At 39.6% G+C, this 27,999-nt stretch overlaps 1 protein-coding gene across 2 annotated transcripts in view; it reads left to right on the plus strand.

The window, feature by feature from the left end:
- The window catches only part of wdr70 (WD repeat domain 70), a 40,242-nt gene extending 12,250 nt beyond the window's left edge, over positions 1-27,992 (plus strand). For both annotated transcript variants that reach the window (XM_004074912.5, XM_023960773.2), the window contains exons 10-18: positions 3,840-4,014; positions 13,344-13,443; positions 13,745-13,829; positions 13,938-14,076; positions 19,480-19,580; positions 20,327-20,406; positions 25,170-25,286; positions 26,382-26,544; positions 27,129-27,992. In XM_004074912.5, coding sequence (XP_004074960.2) covers positions 3,840-4,014; positions 13,344-13,443; positions 13,745-13,829; positions 13,938-14,076; positions 19,480-19,580; positions 20,327-20,406; positions 25,170-25,286; positions 26,382-26,544; positions 27,129-27,216 — 1,048 coding nt within the window. In that variant the 3' untranslated portion in view covers positions 27,217-27,992. The remainder of the gene's footprint in view (positions 1-3,839; positions 4,015-13,343; positions 13,444-13,744; positions 13,830-13,937; positions 14,077-19,479; positions 19,581-20,326; positions 20,407-25,169; positions 25,287-26,381; positions 26,545-27,128) is intronic.
- Positions 27,993-27,999: the final 7 nt, after the last annotated feature.

Below are 27,999 nucleotides of genomic sequence, written 5' to 3' on the forward strand. Positions count from 1 at the left end.
TATCTGCATTCTTAGGACCAGCTTTATGAGTGCCCAGAATGCTAAAAATGTTTGTTGTTTTTGAGTGTTGATGCACGCTTGATCTTGCACAAAAACACACACTTTGAGGAATGTTCCCGGAGGTTTGAATGCCAGGGATTCCCTTTTGCGCTGGCCCGGTTTCAGGGCTGCAGCTGGACTTTTGCAGCTGTAAGCAAGGAGAACCAGAGTGACGGATTCTTTTACTGTTGGGGAGCAATTTATTTGTCTTAGTCATGAGCACATACCAAAGGCTATTAAGTATGGCTCATATTCATGACTGACTCGAGGCAGCAAAAATGAAAACAAAAAATTATCATTCTAATGCAGGAAACGATCTCACCTTTTTGGAATCATTTTTTTCAAGTCAAGGTGTTGCATGTTTTGAATTTTTTTTTTATTCTTACTTCTTGAGAAAAAGTGTTAAATTTAAGTTTTTCTTATTGATTTGTGTGGCAGAGCAGTAAGGATAGACACCACAAAGTTAGTGGGAACATGTTGAGACCATTTTTTTCTAGGTTATTCAAAGTCCAGCTCCCTTCCAACCTTTCTTTTCTTTTTTTTCTTCCCACCTTACAATGCAAGTGTTCCATATCTTGACCAAGAATGCACATACCACTCTTAAGAGCGCACGTTCATCCTTCACGTTCAGCTGAAGGTGGTTTTCACTCCCGATGGCAGCTTTGAGGCCATATTTGTCAAAGATGAAAACATTGTTTGTTTCTTTTCTCACTCAGCTGAATGGGAAGCTGCATCTTTGCAGTTGTGAAAACATTTTTTATCGTGTTTCTTGATCGTATCTTTAAAGGTTGTGTTGACTCAGCCTCCGAAAAAGGGATTTCGATCTGAAAGTGTGTGGTCTTACCTACTGCAAATCTCTTTTTGGTTGATCCCTTATAGCCATGAGTCAGTTCACAAGGATGGGAACAGTTATGAAGTTGGCCTCTCACTGTACGCACAGTCCAGTGCTTAGGTCATATTGTTTCCTCTATGGCTTCTTTGCTTGAGTGCAACTGCGTGTGCTCGCCTCCCCCCTCAATTCCTCTGTGATTTGTCCACTTTATCTTCCTCAGCTGTAAAGGAAAAGGGAGCATCTTCCCCCTTAAATCCCCCTTTCCCACAACTGAGTCCCAGTTAGTCACTCAACCAGCCATCACAGCAATTCAAACCACCCGGTAGAAGGCGAGACTTATCTCGCCATCAGGAGGGGGTGGGATGAGGGAGCCTAGCAACCAGTCTCCCCAGTGTGCGTCTAACCTGGTGGACAGATAAAAATCTGGGGCGAAGGGATTTGTCACTCCTCAGTTGACGTGTGAGTGACTGTGCTGCCTCATAAAGTGTGCATGCATGACTGAGCGTCTATAGGTCTGATTTTGTTACATTCGCCCCTCCATGTCTGAATGGTTTGCACTGCAAAATTAGACCCAGATTGAGTTCAAATCAGATTAGAAAATTATTATTTTTGCGCATGTCGGTGATTTATAGACCGACATGTTGGTCTATTTTAAAAACATTCCCAATGTTTTTTTTATTATGAATTATCGTTTTCTAGGAGTTTCTGCAGCGCTGCAGTAGTTCATTTGAAATCTACCTCTAAGTTGTGCACGGGACTATTGCTCCTCCATGTTGTTGGGAGCTCTACACACTTTCCCGCTAGCTTACAGCCCCTCAAACCCCCAAGCTAACCTTAGCGGTGCAACAAAAAAGGCGAGCAACATTGGAGATATCCAGCCATACAGTTTGGAGCCAGATGCCAACTTGGATGAAGAAAACAAAGACGAACATGGATCCATTTGTCTACTAGTGGATGCATCAGGGAGCTCGTGTCCCGCCCGGCAACTTTTTCCACATCACAAATAAGCGCCTTTTCAAACACCTTTTTTTTTTTTTTTTGCTCCCGATTCACAGAAATTGAAATCAAGAAACACCCAAAAATGCAATTTTTTTAGCTTAATTTTCATTAAATATGTCCTTCATCTTTAGAAAAATGCAACAAGAACGTGTTAAAAGCCTAATTTTGATCGTAGTGGGTCTTTAAAGAAATCCACAGCTATTGCTTAAACATTCAGCAACCCTCCTCTGGCCTCAGAGTTTCAACATTTTTAGTGGTTTTTGTTTTATTCCTATTTTTTTTTCTTATTACCCTTAAAGAAACTTTATCACATTTGAACAAATTCTTTACAGAGTTAGTCCTTTACTACAGGCAGGTGAGCAGTCTGGTGAGTCTTAATGCGGCTTAATTTCTTTGACAGTCTGCACTGCCATGTTTTGGAAAGAGCCTTCACGATAAATAGCATTCCAGCTTCTGTGGGCTATGCAAAAGGTTATGTTGTCCTTAAAGGCCTTACAGACGCCCACAGTCTTCTGTAAACACAACAGAGATGTGTGTGCGAGGCAGCAGGTGGACTAATTTGTCATCCAGACTGTGGCTTTTGTTTTGTTTTTTTGGTTTTTCCCCATACTCTGCTTTTTTAGTTGCTCGTGGACTTTGCAGGGTGTCCTGGGCAAATGCACAAATGTACAAATATTTCCAAGCGTGATTTCATTTTTTATGGACCAGTTTGGGATTCTGTAAATTAAAACACAACTCTGCATCAAATAGAGTTTTATTAGCCCCTTTCAAGTTCTCACTCAAACCACATGTTTTCAACTGGCAGTGCTATTGCACGGTTAGACTTATCCAAACACAGTTGAGTGTGTGTGCGTGTTTCTTTGGCTTTAGCCAGCCATAGAGGAACCCCTGCCTGGGTTTTAGTAGCAGCTCTGCGAGTGCGTGTTTATGTTCGTCCGCTGACCCCCGTGACCCAAAAGGTCGAGATGCTCACTGAGGCAAGCAGCAGGCCACAGGCACATTTGGATGTCCTCCGTCTGCCGCAAGTGTCGGGGTGAGAGCCTGCGATGATGTCTGCCAGTAAATCAATGAGCGGGGAAGTCGCTGCGACTCGTTTGTTCTTTAGTTTAGTCACATCAGGAGCCGTTTATCTCGCTCTTTGTTTTTATGAGGATCTACATCTCTTTCACCGTTTTTTGATACAGTAATTTCTCTGTTTTTTTAAAACCCCGCTGTATTTTAACAATATAAAAATTATAGATTTAGCTCCATATGGAAGCATCAAGCTGTGGCTATAAATGTTAAAGTAACTGATCAGGTTTCTTCCAAGTCATTTATAGATGGAATAAAGTCAAGCCAAAAGATCCAAAGGTGAAATGTTCTGATTTTTTAAAGTATTTTTTTTGCAAAGAAAAAAAATCCTGGGGGGAGAAAAGAAACTTTCTGTATGAACTAAAAACAACAAACTTTGTGTGATAGATGCACGTTTTTTTTTCTTCTTAAATGTGACTAAGAGAAACCTAATTATGCTCTGGTGATGGAAAAAACCCAAAAGTTTAACGTTTTACAACTTTTTGTCTTTTAAAAAAAAAAAATCTTTTTATCTGTGGACGTGCAGTTTAGTGATTATTTGGGATCAAATCCTGCCTTTATACACTTTTATAGACATATGAAAAGTGTGCATTTAACCCCCCCCCCCCCCCCCCCTTTTTGCCGCTCCAGGCTGTAATGTGTTCAACAGATGTAGGAAAGGGAATCAGGCTTTCATAGATGCTCTAGACATACCTGTCAGACTGATCTACTGTTGTCTGCTTGCAAAGCTCTTCACTATGGCTCAAACAGCTTCCCATCCTTTTGTTCATGAGAAAAACTGGGGGTTGCATGACTTTTATTTTGAAATTGTCAATGATATCTGTCACTAATCAAATGTATCTTTAGCCACAAGCCATTTCAGAGTAATAAGATTAAATAACCTCCTCTCTGTCCTCAGCACCGTGCGCACGTGGGACGTGAAGTCAGAGAAGCAGCACAAGTCTGTCTTTAAGCCTCGCTCTTTTCAAGGGAAAAAGGTCATCCCCATTTGCTGCACCTACAGCCGCGACGGAAAGCTCATTGCAGCGGGGTGTCAGGATGGCAGCATCCAGATCTGGGACAGGAACTTAAGCGTGAGTCCTAAAACACACCAAAGGCCTCGATGTGCAAAAGGGCTGTAAAATTTGCGATGCCTGCTTTCTTATGGCGTCAGGTACACCGTCCCCAAACCCAGGTCATCGGGTCACAGGCCGGTTAGTTCAGAGGTCAACAAAGCACCACGTCTAAAGAATTCAAAGTGCCCGGCTTTAAAATATACGTGTCCTAACCGGGAATAGACATGTCAAACGTGGAACAAATGTGGGTCTTAATTTAAGGTTGGTGGTAGAGAACAGAAATAGAGTTAATTTATTGTTAAATTGATGTTTTGAGAGGCGATTAAAAATCTTGTCTATAATCGGAGCTGTGAAAACTCAAAAGATTCATAAATAGAACCAAGTATAAAAAGGAGCATGCACTTTTATCAGTGGTAAAATCATGTGAACTAAAGACTCCAGATTGTCCCTATATGTGCGTAATCTGCCATCAGAGGTTATTATATGGCTTTAAAGTGATGCCTACCGTATAATGTGGTATCGGTTCAGTTATTTCTTTCTAACATCATTACCCCAAAAACATGTTTTTATTTTTGCTCTTCAGTTTTTTTTTCTTGCCTAACGTCAAACTTTAAGATGACAATGTCAAAACCTGATTTGGCTCAAGTAAGAAGAAAAAGTGCAGTAATTTAGTTGACATGATGCAGCATTTCTACACATATGCTAATTCCAGAGTGGGATGTTTAAACCTGTTAGGAATTTTTGGGATGTGGTGTAAAAAAAAATTCAAAGCAACTTCCTTTCCTTTCATCTCCAAAACAGAGTGTTGCCAGAGAAAAGAATGTGTTTTGAATGAAAATCTCAATTGATGGCTTTTTTATGACTATAAATATGTATAATGTTAATTTAAATCCTATATTAAATGCAGTAAATTTGCATTTGCTGGACTTGGTCTAATATCGTGTCTCAAAATAGCAGATTATGTAACTGCAATGTGTCATGACAGAGTTGAATTGTGCAGAAGTTGCTGGAGGGTCCAATCAGCCCCACCCCCTATTTTCAATAATTACCGGTAGTTAATTACACAATTAGATGATCAAAGTGAACTCTCCTTTCTCCAACCTTCGGTCTGTTTGGGGAATAGTTGATCTTGGCTCCTGGTAAGGGTAGCGCTCAGTGACTTGGCTGGGTTCCCTTGAGTTGTTTGACAGAGCTCCACTTTAAATAGAGGTGAGTTCTATTCGGGGATTCGGAGAGCATCGCTTTCATGTTTTATCAGGATGCCTGTCAGAGTGAGTTGTCTGTCTGGACAACGAAAGAATACCTGTGACTGCCAGTTTTTACTTCTTTTTCTTGTAAATATTATATCACAAATTGTTTTAATTTCCCAAGAAATCTCTTTGAGTTTGACACAGAGTCTATAAAATGAATACAAGATAACTGGATCATTTCTAAATGCTCTCTTAAAAGTCTTCTTTGAAGGGCTGAATAGATTTTGAACATTTATTTGCAGTTTTATGAGCTCAGTTCACATTTTTTTTAGTCATTGTTTTTTCATCTGGTCTAATTAAAAAACAAAACAGAAATGTTACTCATATGATGATAAACATGGTGGCAGCAGAACCAAGACACATCAGCTTTGTGGTTTTGGTTTTTTGTCAGTGATTTTATTCTGTATATATGGGCTGCATGTTACAGACTTTCAGTCCTTACCCTGTCACCTATCATCGCTTTACGGACCCGCGCTTAGCAGCAAACTTCAGGTGGTTAGGTTAAAATGTATTACTCCTCCTTCTCCAACCTAAATATTTAGCCTGCATCTCATAGCGGCTTACAATAGCCATGTCTGTTTTCTGGCCAGTGGAGCCCGCTCTTCCTAAATGGCTAAAGAATTTTAGTTGGTGCCCTCTGCCCTAATCAGCGACTTGGGCTGCTGACTCAAATTCAGATACAAACCTAAAAAGGAGTTGGCCTCTCCTTAAATGAGGCTTATCTCCTGTTGTAATTCTGTCATTACTCACAAGCAGAATATGCTGGCAGATTGGTCATCATCAGTCAGGTACAGGACCTTGATCTGGACCTCAGAAGCTATTGAAGAGGACACATGGTGCTCTTGAGGTCTGACTTGGCTTGATTGGTTCAATGATGGGAGTCAAATAAGGGACGTTCTGAGGTTTGTGTGTTTGTTCTCTGCACTGGATCTACGATGTTGGCGGTTGAAGTCCAACGAGGGTGAACATCTTCGTTTCACATCATTTCTTCATAGACCCGAGGAATGCACTGATGTCATTCATGGACTTACGTCTTCCCTGACTTCAAAATGGGATGTTAACAATCTTTCAAACCCTGTTGTTATTCGCATAAATACTTTGGTTATTGCAGCCCCAGTTTCTGTGTGTCAGGGGAGGGAAATACGGGAATTCTGCAGAGTGCATTCACAATGCTAAGTGAATAGTTGACTGATGTGTCAGCAAAGCTGGGATGGCATTTGTGTCAAAATACTGCAGCATTTTGGGAAAGCAGCATGCATAAATGTACCCTCTGTCGTCAATTTTAAAGTTTTGAAGACTTCCAAAACAACTATTTTGTAATGCATACATGGCCAACTCAACTACACAGGGGTCAATGGCTTTGTTTTTTTTGTGTTTTTTTTTTTATATACTAACCTTTTTCTAGCAGGTTCTGACTGGTGGAACCATCGACTGTATAAAGCTATGTTCACACCGCCATCATAAACACACCTTCAAGCCACCACTTTCAATAAAAGGTCTATGTAAACGTGCGTTTCAAGCTTCTGCGTTTAAAATTCTTACGTTTGTACATGGCTATGCAAGTTTTAACCACCAATTCGGATTTGGCCAAAGTATTTTATAAATCGGAATAGAGAAAGAAAAAAGCCTGGAGCAAAATTTGCCACACTTTGACATTTTGCACCAAGATTGTTCAAGCTTTATGTGGCGGACTAATGAAAAGTAGAAAAAGTGTGAACACCATTGGCTTAACTCGCGTTCAAGAACCTACGTTGCATGGCTGATGTAAACTGATCCCAGCAGTGTGATGTCACCCATAGAAAATGGCTTACCACTGGCTCCAGTGCAATGAGGTCAATTTAGTCACAATTTTTCCCCAATACTGACACTGCCATGTTACCTATTAGTTCAAGTTGATCTGACTCAACTTTTCTAAGGCAACCCCTCTCACCAATCAGGAGTGAGCTTGTTTGAAGTCCACACACATACCACTTGAAAGCAGGCTCTGGAGAATATGTCAGACAAACCCTTTCTAATATTTGACATGTGACGACATGCTTTTGTTAAGGCATCTATAGCTTGTATCACTGGCAATAAAGAAAAAATATTGGGGAAAAATATGGGATGAGCAAGAACATGTTAAAAACAGATAGCAGAGGAAGAACGGTTGTTCTGACAAATATAATGATTAAGTAATCGCTGTTTATTTCTCAACAGAAGTCTATGGGATTTTGGCTTATTAGAACCACCAGGAGCTTCCTATTTGGAATGTGAGGGAATAGGGGTCATTCAGTCCTGTTCTCTTCTACAGTCAATGCTCAGAAGACACCTGGTGGAGGTGACAAACAGTAGGAAGACCAGAAGCATGTGGGACTTCAGCAGGACCTGGGTCCTTAAAAAAAATGCAGCACTGCTTTTTTATCTGCAAAAGGGAGCACATTATTGAGGAGAGTCTGTGCTTTTAGAAGAATAGTTTCATCTAAACATTGTTTTTGAAATTCTTTCTACTACTCAAGACTGGGGATTTTTTTCTTTTGAGAAGTGCAGATAAAACCGCATGGGAATCATCCAGCATCTCCACTGTTGAAGATGAAGAAAATAAGATAAAAACCACTCATTACCAACAAAACAATCAGATTTTTTCCAACCAACCATCCATCTCTGACATTCCTTTAAACACGTTCACATCTGGTCTAGAATCTATCAGGCCTCAGTCTAATCCAGAAAGTTATCTAGTCACTGATCGCAACAATTCCCACTTTATCTCAGTTCCTTTGTTGTGTGTTGCTCATTTGTCCTTTCATTACAACATTTTGTTGATCTCTTTCTTCATCTTTCCACATTGGTTGGAGCTTGTCAAGTGACCTGAAGCCGTTTTCTTCATTCCTTACACTTTGACAAAATGATCCCCGTTAGCTTTAGAGACATGGTAGAGTTAAGCTCCTGTGATTTTTCAAATGTTTTTGGGGTTATCTTGCCCTCGTTCCACATCACCTCACCATTACAAGCCATTTCCCTGAAAGATTAGAGCAGCTGTTCAGGACTTGTGGTTACTTCACAGAGAAACAAAAGTCGCTGAGATGAAGTGACAGCACGTAGGGCATCACTGTGTTTCAGGTGTGCAGTTATAGAAAAAAAACAGATATAAAGCCTTGAAGTGTTTACATAATCAAGCTCAGATAGCACGATTTGGAGCAGTTTGTGCCGCGGCAGATTGTTATCATAGTCTGCTGAAGATGAAACCCAACGCTGTGTTCCTTCAGCAATTTATCAACTCCTGCTGCTAAAAGTCTGACGTTGTAGATTAGAGCCGTATGTTTAAGAGCACACACAAATAGATCTTTGCTTGTATGGAGTTTGAAGTATCTCACTTGTAGCCTTTCCTGTTGTAAGTTTCCTATAAGTGATTCTAAATCAAATCTCGACTATTCGGTCCGTCTTACTTGTTTGGAGAGAAAGCCACAGTTTACAGAGGTTGTCACAAAGAGCGAGAAGTTTCAAACACCGCATTGGAGTCTGGTTTCACCAGCAGGCTGTGGAGATTATCACAGGAAAACGAACATCACGGCAGCTACGTGTGCCAGCCGACATCAGGAATCATAAATAAACACTTGAGCTTTCACGACAGCGACATATTTTCTAAAAATAGTTGCAAAATGGGGTACGTCTGCAGTATGTGGCAGAAACAAAGACAAACTATCTGCTGCTCTTTATTCTGATAGATTTTATATTTGCAAACAGAAGATTAACTTTTGTCAACCAAATGTTGGACCCTTTAAAAAGTTTGAAGAAATTTCCTATAAACCACTATCTTCTTGAAATTTAAACTGGACTTTCCTCACAAAAAGGATTAGTAGGGGAAATTTAGACTTTTAACCTTGCATGCTGCTGGTGCTACTGACAAATTTTCTTTTTACTTTTTTCTCACCATTTCTCTCTATTTTGAACTCACATCTATTTGTGGGACTTGTTTAATTTGCTGTCTTAGTCAATGTTTTTGTCAATGTCTTAGTTAGTACTTAACCTGGTACCCCAGGTTAGGTATAGGCCGCCAACAACTTCCCGCCACCCTCTTCTGTCCTGGGCAATCCTTTCTAGCGCTCTCTAGGTGTTACCGCTCTTCTTGATGTCAGGCTCCAGGTCCCTTCTTCATGTAGTCCTTGGTATTCCTCTCTTTCTCTTCCCGTGGGAATCCCAGACCTGATGGATGATGCTGAATTTTGGTTTTCTCAGGGTGCGGCTGATTCAAATGATCTTTTCTTTCTTATCTCTTCTTCCACTGGTTTGTTTGTTGCCAGAGCTCTTTGTTGCTGATGGTTTCTAGCCAGTGGATCTTGAGGATTTTTTTAATTCAAGAAATGATAAAGGTCTGTAATCTCTTGATGGTGGTGTTCATTGTACTGGTTTTAGTACAGAGCTGCCTAATCATGCCCCATAATATCCACCATTGATCCACCCAACTATCCTCAACTCGTCCTTATTTCCTGATCTGGAGTCTTCCATCCATCTAAACCCTGTTTTAAAGTGTAAACATCTTCAAATGTCTTCCACCTTCATCCTTCAAGCAAAATATAGATGAATATAACTCAACAGTTGGCCTTCAATGAAGGATCTGACTTAGTTTTAGTGAATAGATGTTGGAGTTTTGGTCATCTGGAAATTATTGCCAAGGATACTCATGAAAGTGTATAACTGTATCAGTTAATTTCTTCTGACTTTGCCATGAAGTCACACAATGACGCAATGAGGCCTCTGGTTAGCTGTCAGTTCAAGTTCATCAGAAGCTTCCAATGTCAAAATATCATCATGTAGATTCCTTGAAGCTTTTTAAGTCTCCTGTAATTCACGAAGTCAACCCAACCTTTTTAACTATCCCAACCTTCATCCCCCACATTTCCTCTTTCGGGATTGTTTAAAAACGATTAAGTTCAACCCAGTAAAAAGAAAAAACCTATCATTGAGCTGGGTTTAAATACAGTAGGCTGAGAGCAGCCTGTGGTTCACTGAATATATATTCAAAATATTTATGTATTTATGATCCTTTTTGATTGTTTACCTTACAATTATCGGTACGACGCCCATTGAGACGACTGTTGTTGTGAATTTGGGCTATACAAATAAAATTGAATTGAATTAAATTGAATAACAAAAATAACTAAATACAAATCCAGGAAATAGATGAGTACCCAAGTATAAAATTTGAAAAATAAGACTCTGTAACACAGTTTTTTTAAGAATATTTATAGAAAAATATCCTCAAGAGAAACATCATAAAAGTCAGATTTACATACAATATCCTTTATTTAGTACAATTTTTACTTTTATAGTAAAATCACTAATATAATGGGATGCAATGTTTACTTGATATAATATAGAATCGCCTCTCAAAACTTTGCTCTGGTTGGAAGGGGCAGGAAGATTCTTCATTCCTCCTAACTAAAAACAAGAGGAAACCCACTTGTGTGGTGCTCCATGGAACCACATAAAAACGTTTAATTAGAAGAAACTGAAAATTGTCACATACCCAATTTGACCCAGTCTTCCAGTGAAGTTATTCCAAATTACAACCAGGATGTCTGGCGAGTGGCATTGTACATTTGCAATGCAAAGCGCATTAGCAAAAGTGGTTGATATGAAAATGGTTCACATGAGGTCATGAGGCCTCTACACATTATAGTTGCTGCTATATATTAGATCAAAGATAAAGCACTTTTAGAGTAAATAAGAATATGTAGATTAAATTTAAAATAGTTCTTTTGGTTCTTTTTGTGAAATCAAGTGAATTTGACAACATGAAAGGGTAGTAAGATAGTGGTCCATAAAATAATATGGGGGGGGGATATAATAATGGGGGTGCACAAACATTTGCCTGGAGAGACCAGGCGTAAATCTGTGTTATCTCATTTCAAGGTTACGGCGTTATCTGTCCAATTCAAGTCAGTACCTTTGTCCAGTTTCTTTGGAAGCAAAGTAAGGCCTTTTTTCTTATCACGAGGACACATCTCCCATTCAGCTCATCTCCTGTCACTTTTCCCAGCTTGTCTGTCTCTTTCTCTTATCTGGCCTCCACACTCTGTGCTCCCTTCTGAGATTCCTTATCTGTTGTTACTTGGTCAGATGTGCCACAATTCCCTTTTCATTGATTTATCTGTGTTCTATTCAGGATTAGTGAAAATGGAGCTGTGGAAACCAAGGGTGTGTTTGTTTGAGAGTTAGCAAACCTGCTTCCCAGAGGATTACTTCACCAGCTTCTTGGAATGACCGCTCTGTGTAATCTAGCTGCAGTCGGCCCATATAAAGCTAAAGGTCTGAACACGGGGAGGAAAAGGAGAAAAAAGGAAGTGCATTGAAGCTTATTTATTTGTTAGTCCTAAAACATTAAGGTGATGGGAAGGTAACTGAAAAGGTGCAAGAAATGATTTTGCAGTGCTTTCTAATGTTTTCATGTAGATTTTCTATTCAAATTTGATCAGAAATAACCAACACAAATATGTGTGGTTCTTTAAATGTATCTAGAATTTGTATACAATAAAACCAAATAAAATACTTTTTCAAAAAAAATAAATAAAAGTAATTGTGTTGCTGGAGAGATGGACCCAGGTTTTTCAACTTTTGAACGTATAATCTTTCCTTTACAATTCTCTAAACAAATACTGAGGAGTTTCCACTTTGAAATCTGCTTTTCAGTAAGAGTTTTCATGACTCACGAGGTAAATATCACCATAAACACTATAGTAAACAGCAAATGTAATAGTCATAAAAATACAGCTTTCACAACATTTTATCTTCAGCTACAAGTGTCATTTATTTATCTACAATTCCTCACTTTGTAAGATCACCAATTATAAGATGACAATTTAAACTTCTAATGGAATAAAATAAAGTATCCAAAAATACTGAATTCTACTTTTGCAAAAAGAAACTGACAAAAAAAGATTTTCATTCCACCAAAAGAACCAAAATCAATAAGATGTTGAAGATTAACTAAGAAAAGCTTAAACTGCATAGAAGCCAACTCAACTGAAGGTTTATAAAAATAAGTCCTTTAATCTGCTTTCGAAGAGAAACAACAGCTGCAGGGAAAATGAAGACGGGCTTTTCTTTAGTCTGAAATATGAATCCTCTTTTACTATTTCAGGTAGAAAAATGACCATATTACCATCTGTTAAGCCCAATGTTTGCCAAGTTAATGTCTGCACTTTCACTACAGTGTGTTAAGTTGCTATTATTTCAAAAAATGGAGTGAGCTTACAGTTATAGTTCTGGTGAAAATGAGAACCGTATGTGGTTTTGAGGGCTTAAAGAGTAGGATGATCATTTTTCTTACTTGCACGACCCACTAGGCAGAAGCAAACCCCAATTTATTCAGTGCTGAACTGGACCCAAACCAGCAAGTGACAAGTTGCAGTTCCTAAGACGACCACTAAAGGCTGGTGGCAGAATGGAGCAATTCTACATTGAATCCCATATTAAAAAGTCTTACACCCTAAATAAACATTCTGGTTTCTGACGCTTTTTTGATCTTCGTTGCTCCATTTTCTATTCTTGCAAAAACTTGGCAGGAATGAGTTTTTATTTTTTTTAATCACTGTTACAATTTTATTACAACTCAAATCTGTGAAAAGCTTTATGTGTGTGTGTGTTTTTTTATTGTCAACTGGGTTGGCCAGTGTGTGACCTTAACAAAGTTTTAAAATTTGTTCTGTTCAATTCCTTTTTTAAGATCTTTATTTAATGTATGTGTCTATCCCACTTTTATGTCTAATTATTAACATGTCTAATTATCTTAAGTTTGATACGTCATTGTATGAATGTATAACTGATGATTGTCATTTTTTTGTGTATTATTGTTATTTGATTGCTTGAAATAAACCATTTCAAATCAAATAAAATCAAAATCAAAACTTTAGGCTTTGACGATGATGTCAAAGATGATCTGTCTCATGTCTCAAATATATTGTGACTGTGAGCAAAAGCTGTCTGCTTCATTCAAACATGAACAGACTGATTTTTATCAAACCTCTTGTGGTTATTAGTCAAAAAATGTAGACTTATACATTTATCACGTGTATCTATTTCTAGCCATTTATTTGAATAATCTATTTTTTTCATACTTAGGTCCACACAAAGTTCCACTGTCGGCAGGCTCATGCTGTAGGATCAGACACCTCCTGCCTCTGCTTTTCCTATGACGGTGTGACTCTTGCATCACGAGGAGGTACGAATGATAAAAAATCCAATCACATACCAAGTAGGATTGCATTCATTTGAAGCAGATTTTTTTTTTACTTGGAATTTTTTTTATTTTATGCAGATTATATGCTCTTCAAATCTCAGATTTTGAAACAAATTAGAACAAAACATTTAAATTTGTAATTTTCTTTCTATGTAATGTAGTTGGGACGTAAAGAAAAACTGAAGGTCAAATCAAATTTTGTTTATTTTTATAGAGAAAAGTAAGCATATTGCAATAAATTAAAAATAATCATGATTTTTTGAATCAAACTTTTCTTTTCCAGGTGACGACACTCTGAAGGTTTGGGATATACGAAGTTTCAGGAAGCCGGTGAATGAAGCTTCTGGACTGACCAACTACTTTTCCATGTGAGTTAACATTTGGTGTTGTAAAATTACAATTCAAAAGCATTTTTTATAATGCAAAATGTATCAATTAGGAACTGTTTAATAAATGTTTGTGAACTTTCTTTGCAGGACTGACTGCTGTTTTAGCCCAGACAACAAGCTTCTGCTGACAGGGACCTCTGTGAAGAGAGAGCAGGGATCTGGGAAGCTGGTTTTCTTTGACAAACTATCCTTTAAGAGGGTCTATGAAATAGAAGTCACCAACGCGGTACGTTTTACCACGAGACATTCAACCATGGCTAATATAGATAAAATTGATTCCATTTGTTGGGTACGATCCTCTAATTACACAATAGTAGTTGCAGTAAAAAGCTGTCATTTTCTATCTTCTGTGGTTTCTGTTCAGCCAAACCTAAAACTAAAAAAAAAAAAGTATGAAATAAAAAATACTGAACTTAGTAGGAGAAACTTCTGTAAAATGTTTTGGTTTAGCTATTCTGATTTTAGAGATATCTGATAGGCAGAACTTAACTAAAATGTAGAAAGGCTTTTTACAGTGGAAATCTTTTTCCTTTCCTCTGCTCCTTGTCCCTCCTCCCTTCCTCTCCTCATTCAAGCCGCTTTCAACAGATTTGACTGTTGTGTGAGTCTATAGTCATAACATTCCATAGCCTGGTGTAGCTTTCACCCAGGCTGTTGAACTGATGTGTGTAAGATGAGGGATCAGCCAAAATATTGGTTTGGATCCGTCTGTTTCCACTTCTGTGATTGGCGGCACAGCTTCCCAACTGTCTGTTTTTTATTTTGACTCGAAGAGAAACAAGCATCTTTTCCTTACGGCCGCTTCCTTCAGGACACTGCAGGGAACTGCTTTTAGTTTGACATCGGATGTGCTTTTTGATTCAACTCGGACTTGGGACTGTCGCATGTAAGCACTGGAGAGTGCTCCATGTCATTGCAGTAGCTTACAGCACCTGGTGGTCCCAGGCAATCTTCCAACCTGCCCCGACTCAACGTATCTTCAGATGTGTCGACGGCGGCTCATTTTTTGTGTTTAAGCATAATACAGAACTTCATTTTAAAGCACCAGTCACTTGCAGTTTAAGGTCAATCTGCTGCATTTGTCAGATAAAGCAATAAATATAAAAATGATTTATTGGACAAATTAGATTTTCCTCTGACATGATATTGTCCTCACACTAACTTTGTTAATGTTCTAGTAAAGATGCTTAAAACCTAGATAGACTTGATTCACTTATAGTGCACTTGACGTTTGAGTGGTTGGTAATAATGGTGTCGCTCAAAAACAGTAAGTGCGGATATTAAACTGGTAGCAGCCTGGTCCACGTACATGCCAGTGACTGCTCAGCTTTGTGCGTTTCTGTGAGTTTTTTCTGAACCCACTTTCATTACTGTCTCAAACACTTTAGAGAACAGAGTTTAGCCCTCAACAGTTTTGGTCCTCTTGCATCATTCAGTCTCTTCTGACAAGAGGGTAAACATTTGGAAGTGATTTTTCCACGGGGCCTTCTCTTGCACCACTTTCTGCCATTGTGATTTTCCTTTTTTGTGGAGAGCTCCAGCTCAGTTTTACTGGCTGGTTGGGAAAAAAAAGAAAAAAAAGGCTAAAAATCCTTATTTCCCACGTAATCCAGCCTGTTGCCACAAAAACAATCTAGTCTAGAGAATGGTGAAGGCTGCCAGTTGACTTGTCTTTATTGGTGTTAATTGTTTTGATTTCCCCAAATTTATATACATGTGGTGAAGGTTAGGAGGCTTAATTATGGTCTATTACTCCTAAAATATTCTTAGCCCTAAGGTTTTCTTGTTCTCCCTGTGTCTGCATGAGTTTTCCCAGGCTTATCCATTGATGGTGGAAGTACGTACATCAGGCCAACTTTGACTTGTAGAGTCTAAAGGCTTTTGAAAAATTGGAGCATCATGATGTAAAAATGTAAACATAAAAGGCTGCAGAATATTTTTGAGAAAAATGTTTGATTGTGAAAGTCATTAAAAATGTCCCCTTTTATCCTTAGCTTTGAAATTTACTTCAAATCAAATCAATCTTTATTTATAAAGCGCTTTAAAAAATAAAGCATATTTTCAACCAAAAGTAAAATAAGGACTGTAATATTTAAAAAAGATGAAATTATAAAATCAACACTGTGCCCCACCCATCCACCCAACATAATGAAACCAAAAATGACATACTCAGTAAATACGGTTAAATATAGAAACGGAGATAGTAATGTGGGTTTACAAAATCAGAACATCTGTAAATTGATTGCTTTCGTCATATTTAATCAAAATACTTCTGGTTTGTGTAACAGATCAGTCATCTGTGGCTTACATGCACTCAGTGAACCGTATGAGTGTGCTATTTACTGTGTTTACATCAGCAGTCTGCCACTTTGACAACCCAGGAATTTAAGTGCAGACTTTCTAAAGTGGCGTACCAGTCAGTCGCGTGAAAGGAAGGAAGGCCCATCCGTCATTTCTAACTAAACAGTCTATATAACCCCAGACCTGGATTCTGGGGTGTTCTCTGAATCAGAGGCTTGTTTGGTAAATAGTTCAGACAGGCTTAATCCTCTTTTATTCCAACTTGGAAGAAATAGAACTCGGTAAGATCCCATAGGTTTTTGGCCACCCATTAGGGAGAATACCCTTTCAGTCAAAACCGCTCCCACTGATCCAGATGTGGGCTAAGAACCTCTGAGGGTACCTTTGGGTGTCAGCACTGAGACTGTAGCTGTGTGAGGTGTGAGCTGGGTCTGTGTGGATTAGGCTTGTTTCCCACAGATGTCATCACATTCTTTCTGGAGAGTTTAGAGTTTGGGAACACCTCAGTCTGTTTTCCCTCTAAAGATGTTCTAGTGCTGGTTCTCAGACATTCTGAACTGACAGTCTTGCTTTTTCAATTTAACCACCAACGCACCATTTCTGTGCTGGGAAGACATACGTTCCTAGCTGCAAAGCAATGAACTGCTGATATAAGGACATTATATCTTTTTTGCTAGTCTAATTATTTTAGAATTTTATAGGCGAAGATTATTAAGATCCTGCCTACTAAATGTCTAGCATTGCAATCTATGTGCTTGTTCTGGATGAGTTACAGTGGTATGAAAAAGTTTGGGCACCCCTGATAATTTCCAAGATTTTTCTTCATAAATCATTGGTTGAAGAAAAATCTTGAAAATGATCAGGGTTGCCCAAACTTTCTCATACCACTGTACGTACAGATATGGAACCAGTGAGGATAATAAAGCTGACAGTAATCATGTCTTTTATTATTTTTCCCTAAAAGGATCGCTCTCTTAGGATACTTAGTTTTGAGTATAAGAGTAAAAATTCTATCCAACCAAAATTAGTTTTGGATGGAAATTTGACAACTAAATCTATGTGTCTTTCAATTGTGCCAAATTGTAAATCTGTGAATCCTAATTGAATTGATGGTTTTGCAGTGATATACAGATTTATTTGGTATCGATCAAATGACTTTATGTGTTTGTAATGATGCTTTAATGCTTAAGTTCCACCTTAATGTATAGGCCACATATATCTGTCGTATGTTCTTCCTAAAGTAAATTAGCATCTAGATGAAACATCATTTCTTGCTTGATCATTTCCTAAAAGTGTTGCTGCCAGTGCTGTGCTTTACAGGGTGTGCCATGATGCAAATGATGGCTTTAACTTTAACTATGCTTGGAGTAACCAGGGATAAAAGGAGGTAGATGAGACTTGAATCTGTTCTTGCATGACAAAGAAGCAGTTTTGTCAGCAAAGTAGAACTGCACATTTGGACGCCACTTATGAAATGCCACCATAACTAGCTTTTGCCTTATTTAATGCTTTTTAACAAACATATTGAGTGGTTTTAATGGCTTTAACAGTCGTTGGTATTTTAGTGAATACCATAATCCTTCATTCTGCCACAGAGGAACTGATGGATCAGTTTCTTCTGTTGTGATGTGATTTATTCTCCTTAACTTGAAGTATAAACTGTGTTTTTCTTCACCTTGAGGTGTTCTGAACACTTTTGGAACGTAGTGCTGTGACTGACCTAAACTATGCAAATCTATTAAGTCGTGAACTTTTGCGGAACTCCGGAATGTTCTTTGTTGAATCCACTGCGGACACATTGTAGACTAAAAATCCTGTTGTTGTTTTATTTTTACTCATCAGATGCAACACAAACAAGCCCGTAAAGGCTTTGCCTGTGTGTTGCTAACCCAAAGCTTTGACAGCATGCACTGAGGGTGGGGGGCAGAATTCCTTATTGTGGTCTCTGCCTTCCCTCACATGAAGGGACTGTCACCGTTGCTGTAGCAACCCTGGCAGGCCAATTTAAAGGCTATCACACATTTCCACTGGAGCACATCCTCTATGTGGACTTAAATACTCACTAGTGAGACTTTCGATAGGATGAGAACATCCTAACAGATATTTTACATAAAGTAGGTGTTTAAATCGGCTTATTTTTCAAATCTCAACCGCAGGTGGAATGAAAATACGTTCGAATTTTTGGCTCAGTTAGTTGGCAATTAAAATGAGTTCTCAGTAAATGAGCGGGACTGCAGAGGCTCATTTATTTGGCAGAATGTTTTATCGGTTACAGTTGGCTCAGCTGGTCGAGCAGATTAACCTTCATCCGGCCAAAGAGCCACACTGCTGATGTGCTGTACTGCCTGTGTGAGCGTGTGCAGGATTTCAATTCACTTGAGGCTCAGCCTAAAGTTTTCTCTGAAACATTTGAAGCCAAAAATGTTGCAAATTACACTTGTTTTTTAAGGCGATACTTTTATTTCAGGGTTGTATGTGCAATTCTTATTCAAATAAAACATTGTGTTTCTATTGCCGTGTAAATACTATTATTTTGCTCTTTGACGTATTTATTTTTTGCTTCAGCATGTCTGTCCTGTGAGTGAGCGCGCTCAGTTGGCGTCTGCCTGTCATGAGCAAAGTGAGGCTCCTTCCACTGGTTTCCTGGTGGGAAGCTGAACAGCTGGGCGTTAAGCAGCTTTCACCGTTCCTGAATCTGGTCGCCCCAGTCATGGTCTTACCCACCCCCCAACCAGACTCCTGCCATAGACCCCATTAGCAGGCTGGGACAATTAAGTGTGCAGAGAAGGGCGGCACTACTGTAGAGGTTCACATATCACTGAGTGAAAAGAAGAGCTTCATCACTGTCTAACAACTATGCTTATATTTCTTCTCCTGACTCCTTTTTTTTTCCCTTGTTCTTCCCCTTCTCTGTTTTTACTCTTTCACACACACACACACATACACACCCAGACACACACCTCTGGATAACTGTGGTCACATTTGCCTGTTGCCACTGGGCCATCTGTCACATTCAGACTGAGGGATCCAGCCCTTATCCCAGCAACCAAATATAGTCAAGTAAAGCAGCAGCACACAATAGGACTTGTCCCCACCGTACCTATGCAACAAACCTGAGTCACAGGCTTAAAGCATTTACAGCAATAAAATCGGAGTGTTTCCTTCTTCTAGCCAAGAAGCTAAAATGGAAGGTTTCTTCCCTGTAATCCATACGAAGGGAAAAAGTAGTTAAACATTTTTTTAAGGATCTTGTTGAGTTTACTACTTTTTGTTTTAAAAAAAAGTGTGAAAGAAATCATTTTTGAATGTGTTTTTGTGTTTGATCCAGAGCGTTGTCCGCTGCCTGTGGCACCCAAAGCTCAACCAGGTCATGGCGGGTACTGGAAATGGACTGGCCAAGGTTTACTATGATCCAGTTAAAAGCCACAGGTATGTTCAGCTGTGGAAGATGAGTTGATCTCACTTGTCCTTACAAAAACCTTGGATGCACTTGTGAAGATTGTGATCTCACCATCATGCCTTGGATGAAAGCATCAGTTTTCCAGGTTTATTTTGTAAAGAAGCTCTGTGCACCTTTTAGGGCAATCCGAAAATGCAACTGTACTAACAAATTTCTCTCATATTATATCTTGATGCTGCAGCTATACACTACAGATAATTAAACCATAAATTAGAAACATTAAAAACATGACTATTTATTGATGTGTTGCTTTAATAGTGTCATCTGTCATGATTTTCTGCTACTGATAAAGTGAGGTTAATCTGCCTCCGCCTGCAGCATATCAGTCATTCCGCATTTGAAGAGAAACACACACACTGCTGTGTTTGACAAAGGAAGGTTTCCTTCTTGATGCAGAGCTGACACTGATCCCTTCAGTTGCCAGCAGATTGATAGGAAGCAGTGAAAGAAGCTTCTGGTAATTGTGGCTTTCAGAGCCAAGTGCTTTTATTTTCCCTGGTTGTTAAGCGCTGAAAAGAACCAGTAAAGTTACCTAAAAAAAGGTTTGAATAACATAAGAAAAGAACCAATAAAAAAAGTATTAAAAAACTGCTTTAATTCTTTGAATTGAAAAAATAATAATTTCTAAAACATAGTCAGATTATATCTACTGATTGTAGGTTAAGATGATCTGTCTTTGTAACGAGTGTTCTGTGTCCAAATGAACTTCTTCCAGGGGTGCAAAGCTGTGTGTTGTGAAGAGCCAGCGCAAAGGGAAGCATGCAGAGACATTAACACAAGATTACATCATCACACGTGAGTACTTCTGGGTCTGTGAGTAAAAAAACAAACGTGTGAAGTACACCGAAGCGGAGTTACATTCATGTTGTCTGACTGGAGAAGTTGAAAATGGCAGGGTTAAATGCCTTTCTCTCCCTCAGCATTTTATGAAACTGCCGATGTGTGTGTTTAAACAGGAAAGGAAAACCGTGCCAATGGCTCTCCAAGTGTGACGAGCGGCGCATGTTTCTTCTCAAATCAGTCCTGCTTTTGGTTTTACTTCAAATCCCAGACGACTCCTGGAACACGCATCTGAAAATGCAGACTGGTTCCATCTCTGGGTGGAGGCTTTGAAGTGGAGCTTGTTCTGGCAGGTCCATTAGCTGATGGAGTAGGGTATGGATTATTGAATGGACTACCGTAGGGCTTGGTGCCATGCGTCAACCATGTGGTCTCCTGTCATGCTGGAATCACGCAGCAGACATGCTCATCTCCCACCTCTGCTGGCGTGATCTCCTGATGGGTGAACCACACGCACGCCCAAAAAAAAAAAAAAAATCACCAGAACATGAGACTGTCACCTCCTCGGTGCGTGCCTCGCCCACCTTTGCCCTCAAACTGAACTCGTGAACCCACAGGAACGGAGCAGCTGTCGACTGGCTGTCTCCCCATTGGCTGCTGAGACGCCACTCATTTACCGCTCAGGCTACGGCTGCTTTTTTCAGGTGCATCATGTGATTTCATTGCCAAACCAACAGTGCGCGGAGTCGGCAGACACTTCAGCGCTGCGACTGCGAGCGCCGAGTGACGCACTTGATGGCCCGGCACTGGAAAATTAAAAGGGACAGGAAACAAGTGATGGCCCATTGAGAAAAGCGAGGGAATCTGTTAGCAGTAACCTTTTTGCTTAATGAGGCATAGAGAAGAATCACCACTGAACGCTGGCAGAGCTCCTGGATGGAAAAACACTTTGTCTAGTTCTTTACTAATGTGTCTCTTTGTGACCTCTGAAGATAAGAGCAGAGTACACTTTCTAATGCTTGCACCAGCACGCCGCTATCCTCGCACAGCTCTCTGATAAGTTACTCACCAGTTCACTCAGACACTCTTTAAGTTGAGGAGCCTTTGTTGTGATGGTGTTCATGAAAGTGTAAAAATGGGAAAAAGCAATTGTCTGAGAGGAAGCACGTTGGGGATCTGAGGAGTCGATAGGAACTAGGTCAAATCTGAATGATCTTAATGACTGACTGGACACTCACCGACCACCTTGCTAGTACCGGGTTGGACCCCTTTTGTCTTCAGAACTGCCTTAATCCTTTATGGCATAGATTCAACAAGGTACTGAAAACTTTTCTCAGAGAGTTTGGTCCATACTGACATGACAGCATCACACATTTGCTGCAGATTTGTTGGCTGAACATCCATGATGCCAATCTCCCGCTCTACCACATCCCAAAGGTGATCTACTGGGTTGAGATCTGGTGACTATGGAGGCTGTTTGAGTCCAGTGAACTCATTGTCATGTTCCAGAAACCAGTCTGAGATGATTCCTTCTTTATGACATGGCACCTTATCTTGCTGGAAGTAGCCATCAGAAGATTGTACACTGTGGTCATAAGGTGATTGACATGGTCAACAACCATACTCAGGTAGGCTGTGGCGTTGTAACCATGCTCAGCTGGTACTAAGAAGCCCAAAGTGTGCCAAGAAAATACCCCCACAATATTACACCACCACCACCAGCCTGAGCCGCTGATATAAGGCAGGATCGTAGTTTCATGTTGTTGATGCGAAATTCTAACTCTACCATCTTATTTAATGTTGTAGTAGAAATGGAGACAATGACTTTCCAATCTTCTATTGTTCAGTTTTCTTGAACCTGTGCGATTGTAGCCTCAGTTTCCTGCTCTTAGCTGACAGGAGTGACACCTGGTGTGGTCTTTTGCTGTTGTAGCCCATCTGCCTCAAGGTTGAACGTTTTGTATGTTCAGAGATGTTCTTCTGAAGACCTCGGTTGTGGTTGTTTGAGTTCCTGTTGCCTTTCTATCAGCTTTCTATCAGTCTGGCCATTCTCCTCTGACCTCTGGCATCAACAAGACATTTTCACCCACAGAACTGCTGCCCATTGAATAATTTCTCTTTTTCAGACCATTCTCTATAAACCCTAGAGGTGTTTGTGGGTAAAAATCCCAGTAGATCTGCAGATTCTAGTACTCAGTACTCTAGTACTCAAGTACTCAGACCAGTCTGTCTGACACCAAATTACTGGTACCTAAACGACCTTCCTTCTCCATTCTGATGTTCGGTTTGAACTGCAGCAGATTGTTTAGACCATGTCTACGTGACTAAATGCATTAAGTTGCTGCCATGTGATTGGCTGATTAGACATTTGCGTCAACGAGCAGCTGGACAGGTGTGCCTAATAAAGTGACCAGTGAGTGTAAATCATTATGCAGTTTGTTTGCTCTTAACACTGTTCTATGTTCTATGTTCTATTTTCTTTCCTTCAGGAGGTTTACACGTGTGGGATTTTGTGTGTATAAAGTGAAAAACCTGCACTGAAATTCGTTCCAAAATTGCCGCTCGTTCCTCAGACCCATTTTAAGGACAGCTAACCACATCTTCAACATAGACCGAGCAGCTGCACTGTAGCTTACTGCTTTTTACCTGCCAGCTGGCCAATCGGAGGCGACCAGAGCTGCATTCTTGTTGCCCGACAGTTGGCTGTGATGTGGACTGCGGGGTATTCAGCCATGCTAAACAAGATTCTGAGCCATAGAAGAGCTCAGTTCAAAGAAAGCTGTGAACTTTAGAGAGTTTAAACTGTACAAATGTTTCCGCACGTCTCACTAATCCGAGTAACAAGACCTTTTATTCCAAATGCGGCTTAATCCTAAGATTCAAGCAAAAAAGCAAGAAGCTTGAAATATATCTGTGCCCTTCATTATGTCTGTGGAAAACGTTGTTGGTGTTTTTGGTGGAGAATATGTGAAAAATATGCTGGTGAATGTAGGTTTCCTAAATCTTTGATTTCACTGCCAATGATAAAAGAAAAAAAGCAGCAAAGAGATGTAGCATTTGGTCTGCATCTGTGATTTGGACTTCAAATGACGTATAAGGCTGTAGATTAAGATAAAACATTTCAGAAAGCTATAAAAAAAACAAGCTTGGTCTGGCTGCTGAAATGCTACTTTAATTTGATTTTCCATTTACAGGCTCACAATTGGATTAAAAAGAAATTACAACTTCGATTGATCCCACAAAGGACAAATTGATTTGTTACCATAAATAAAAAAAACAACAAATAATGATGAAAAAAACAGAAAAAAATCTTCAGTGACTATGAATCTATTAGCTAATGGGAGGAAAAATCTGCAGAAGTGCCCCTCTTCCTACAGCTGGGGTGTTTCAGTCTTTGACTGCAGGAGCTGCCTAGTGCACCCATATATATTTAGTACAATAATATAATTAATTTTTCCCTCAATTTCTATTCGAAATCATTTCTTTGGTTTAGAAAAAACACTAAAATAGCAATACATTTAAACTAAAAAAAAGGGTTGACTTCCATTTTTAAAATTGATCAAATTCTTGTATTAAAAAGTTACAGACAGACCCACTCCAATGAAAATGGTGCTTCTAACATGTTTTCGTGGCCTTTTTCTGATCATAGAGGACAAATGTAAAGGAAATTTGGCTTAAATTGCATTCATGAGTACTTCTTTATTCAAATAGCTGTGTATCAGGAGCAGATGAAAAAATGCAGTTTAGAAAAGCTTGTAGGTGTGTTGTTGAAGCTACTGTGGCAAGCCACAAAGTCCGTGCTCTGATCCATTCCGATGCGTCTGCTTGTAGACGACCAGATCCATGCAGGTCTTTGTTTTCCTCAACTGAGCTGGTTTCTACTCAAAACTGTACGGCTCGATTTTAGTTTCACCAGTAACGTTAGGTTGGGGTTGTGAGGGGCTGTAGAGAGTAAACAAATAGATGATGGGAGTTGGGGGCGGGCTTACTTTGTGCCAATGGTCCCACTCACAACTCATAGAAGAATTTTTAATCAACTACTGCTGCTGTACAGAAACTTTAAAGATTGATTTAATATCAATTCATAGATATTTTTTGGACCCCATATGCTGGGCTGTTTTACAGGACTGTTATCTAAAAACAAAAACAGGTTTATTCACTCATGTGGATCTCTGAGTAAAATCCTTTTTCTGTTGCACTGAAGGTGCTTTAACTCTAGAGTTCATCAAAACTGGGGTTTTCAAGGCTGAGTTTTAGGAGTTTAGGTTGTTGACTTAAACTGCCATAATTAGCAGACCCACAAAAAGCACAACTCCACACAACACACATTTGAAAGCGTCCTAAAGTTGTACATTTATGTCTCAGCGTGGGTCAAGCTGGGGTTGGTTTCTAGTGTCTGTCAAAACAATCGTCTCCTTTGCCAGCGTGTGCGTCCCACACAGCTGCTCGAACTGGCAACATTTTCGCCAGCGATTGAGTCAAATGTCTCTGGCAACCTTTCACACATGTAGACTGTTCGGATTAAAGCAGCCGTGTATTGTAAAGACGTGTTTTACAAGCACAAACATAACCGTTGCCCTGTTGGCCGTACATAACAAGCTTGAATTTGGGATTTTGCAACAGCAGTGAAGCATCAGTATATTTGCACTGAAGATCTTTATTTCTGTTTTCCATTTCTGTCCTAATTTGGGAAGAAATATTGTTTCATCTGAGTGTTGTTTTTTTAAAATGACGTTATTTAGCTTATGAATTTGCTTGTTTACTTTGTGTGTCTCCAGCTCATGCCTTACCCATGTTCAGAGACGCCAGACAGAGGAGCACACGGAAACAGCTGGAGAAGGACAGACTCGACCCAAAGAAATCCCACAAACCCGAGCCTCCTGTGTCGGGACCAGGTGACTTTCGAAAAGCCAAAAAAAAAAAAAGAAAAAGAAGAAAAATGTCTGTTTCTGTGAAACTCTGTTTGGCTGCGGCTCTGCAGCTGTGGATAAAAATAATTTTTTAGGCAGATGTGGAAGGATGACAACAGCTCTCCCACTTGGCCTCTCAAAGACCCGTCATGGCCTTCTGTAGCCTTAAAACTGCTGGGACAGGAAGCTGTATAGTGACCTCTGGTTAAAGGTCATGTTCGGTGTCTTTCTACTCGCTTCCTAAAGTTTTCTGAACAAAATAATCAGTTCTAGGAAATAAGCGTCCACAACGTTTCCATCTCCATCAAGTGAACGCGCTTAAGTCGATTTTGTTTTTTTACTTATCCTGTTTTTTCACTTACCCCCCTCCCTTTCCATCCCTTTTGCCCTGTTTAGCAGTAATGAAATGATTCCGCGGCATTTCTTGTTTCCTCTGTGGCTGAAAGAAATGCTTAAGACATTTAAAGCCATCAAAAAGATGACATTCGGACCATCAGACATCAAAAAGTATAAAGATTTGAGAAGCTGATAAGCTAAACTCCACATAACAGGGATTAGGGAATTTCTTTTGGGTTTTACAAGTCCCCACACTTTCACTTTTGTTTGTATTTAAATTGGGCCAGTAAAGACAAATTTTATCTCAGATAAAATAAATTGGTTTCTTAAATTCTGCAGATTTTTTTTTATAATTGTTCATCTTTAGTGTGAGCTGCCCTTATACTAATGTTTGCTGGTTTGCTGCTGGCTTACAAGCGGTGAGAAGAAGTTCCTCTGAATCCCCAAACAGCCCCGACGTGCAGCTCCATCCAGCAGGAAATCCCGGTCCGTTTGAAGTCCATGTGGATATTTCATCCACCGTCTTTTAGGATGTCATCTCAGGGAGGCAGGAAGCGCTTTACCCCCAAAAGTTCCATCAAATCCGAAACCCAACCAGCCAGCACAGACGTACTGCAGTCAGGCACAGTAACCGCTGAAAGTTCTCACAGAGTTTCCTTGCATAATTATTTTTGTAAACAGGTGATGAAGTATGAGCCGATGCAGTTTTTTTCCTTTTTTAAATCAAATAACGTGTGCTTGCAGGGAGAGGAGGCAGAGTAGCAGCACATGGAGGGACTCTGTCGTCTTTCATCGTGAAGAACATCGCTTTAGATAAAACTGATGACAGTAACCCGCGAGAGGCCATCCTGCGTCACGCCAAGGAAGCTTCAGAGAACCCGTACTGGGTCGCACCAGCCTACAAAGAGTAAGACAAAGGAAAAGCCTTTCTGAGCTCTGTCAGTAGCTGAGTGTGTTTCCATGTGACTTCCAGTTTGATTTTTTTAAATTTGCTATTCATATAAGTTAATTACGGTGCTCTACATCAGTATCCTAAACTCTTTTTCAGAATCTCTAAGAGAAAAAAGCCGACAGAAATACCAGAGTTTTCATCTGTTCTGCTTTAAATCTGCTGTGACACCACTCTGGGATCTGACAGTATTGGAAAAACACTTTGTCAAAGCCAGATTTCAATGTCCTCCAGGCCACATCTGACCCAGGGACTTATTTGACCCATGTGTTTTCAGAACAATAGCTTTCTGATCGATTTATAAAAACGTGCAGCAAATTTAAAAGCACAAGAGTTTAGACGAAACAAATGAATCTGACATCAGAGACTCACAGTTTGTGTCAGATCACGAATATCTAAAAACACGCTTGTATTGGTTTATCTGTTGCTTAGAAACAGCAGCAGGAGGAAATATCTGACCGCTGCATAAACTTGTTTGACAGTGAAGATATTTTGTTGTAGAACCAGGAGTTGAACTGTTTCCTGTGTCCGATTCCCTTTAGGACCCAGCCGGAGCCCGTGTTTGCCGAGGAATCGGATGAGGATGAGGAAGCTGACAAAGAGCCAGAGTGGAAGAAACGCAAAATCTAAAAATTCAGGAGTAGCTGATTTTATTGAAGAAGTCAGAGATGACGGACAGTCACAACGATGCATTTTTCCTTTTTTTATTATTATTATTTTTTTGTTAAATCGGGTTTGCAGGGGAGGCATAAATCTATTCTCAGCATAAAAGCTTGATGGAGCTTCTTACAGGTTTATGTTCTACTTTCAAACCCGTTGGAGGAACTTTTATGTCTGTTTTGATTGCAAGGACTGTATTTCCATAACTTCCATTGTTCTCCCATGTCACATTTCCAGAGTTTGCCAATGCGTCGTAAATCAGCTCCAGATTTTGCGGTCTGGTGCTGTTTATCATCACATATAACAGCTTGCAGACTGTAAATTACAAAGATGTATAAAAAATGTTCAGCTAATTTTGTTTGCAAGCATTTCTTTTAAGATTTGAACGTTTTAAAGCTCTTTTCTCCATTACTTTAAGTCTTTAAAAAAGAAAGGTATCAGTTTCTTGTCAGAAGTTGATGGATTTCATCTCGAGTGGGATGGACTTGGTTTTACCTGCTGATCAAAGAAATACCTTTCCTGTGAGGCATTAGCACAAACCTGCTGGCGATTTATGTTGAACCTTCAGAATTTTACACCACAGCCATTCATGATTGTTCCAAAAATGCTACAGTTTGTGGCTATTTACATGTGAAGCCCTCTTATGGTTTCTGGTTTTAAGTGTTTGCTTCTTTTAGTCTAATGATGAAGGGGGAACCCGGCTTTCAGAACCAGATGAATGGTTGAATAAAAAAGTTCACACTTTTCCACGGC

Source organism: Oryzias latipes, chromosome 12 (assembly GCF_053564925.1).
Source record: "Oryzias latipes strain Hd-rR chromosome 12, Olatipes_Hd-rR_3.1".
NCBI lineage: Eukaryota > Metazoa > Chordata > Actinopteri > Beloniformes > Adrianichthyidae > Oryzias > Oryzias latipes.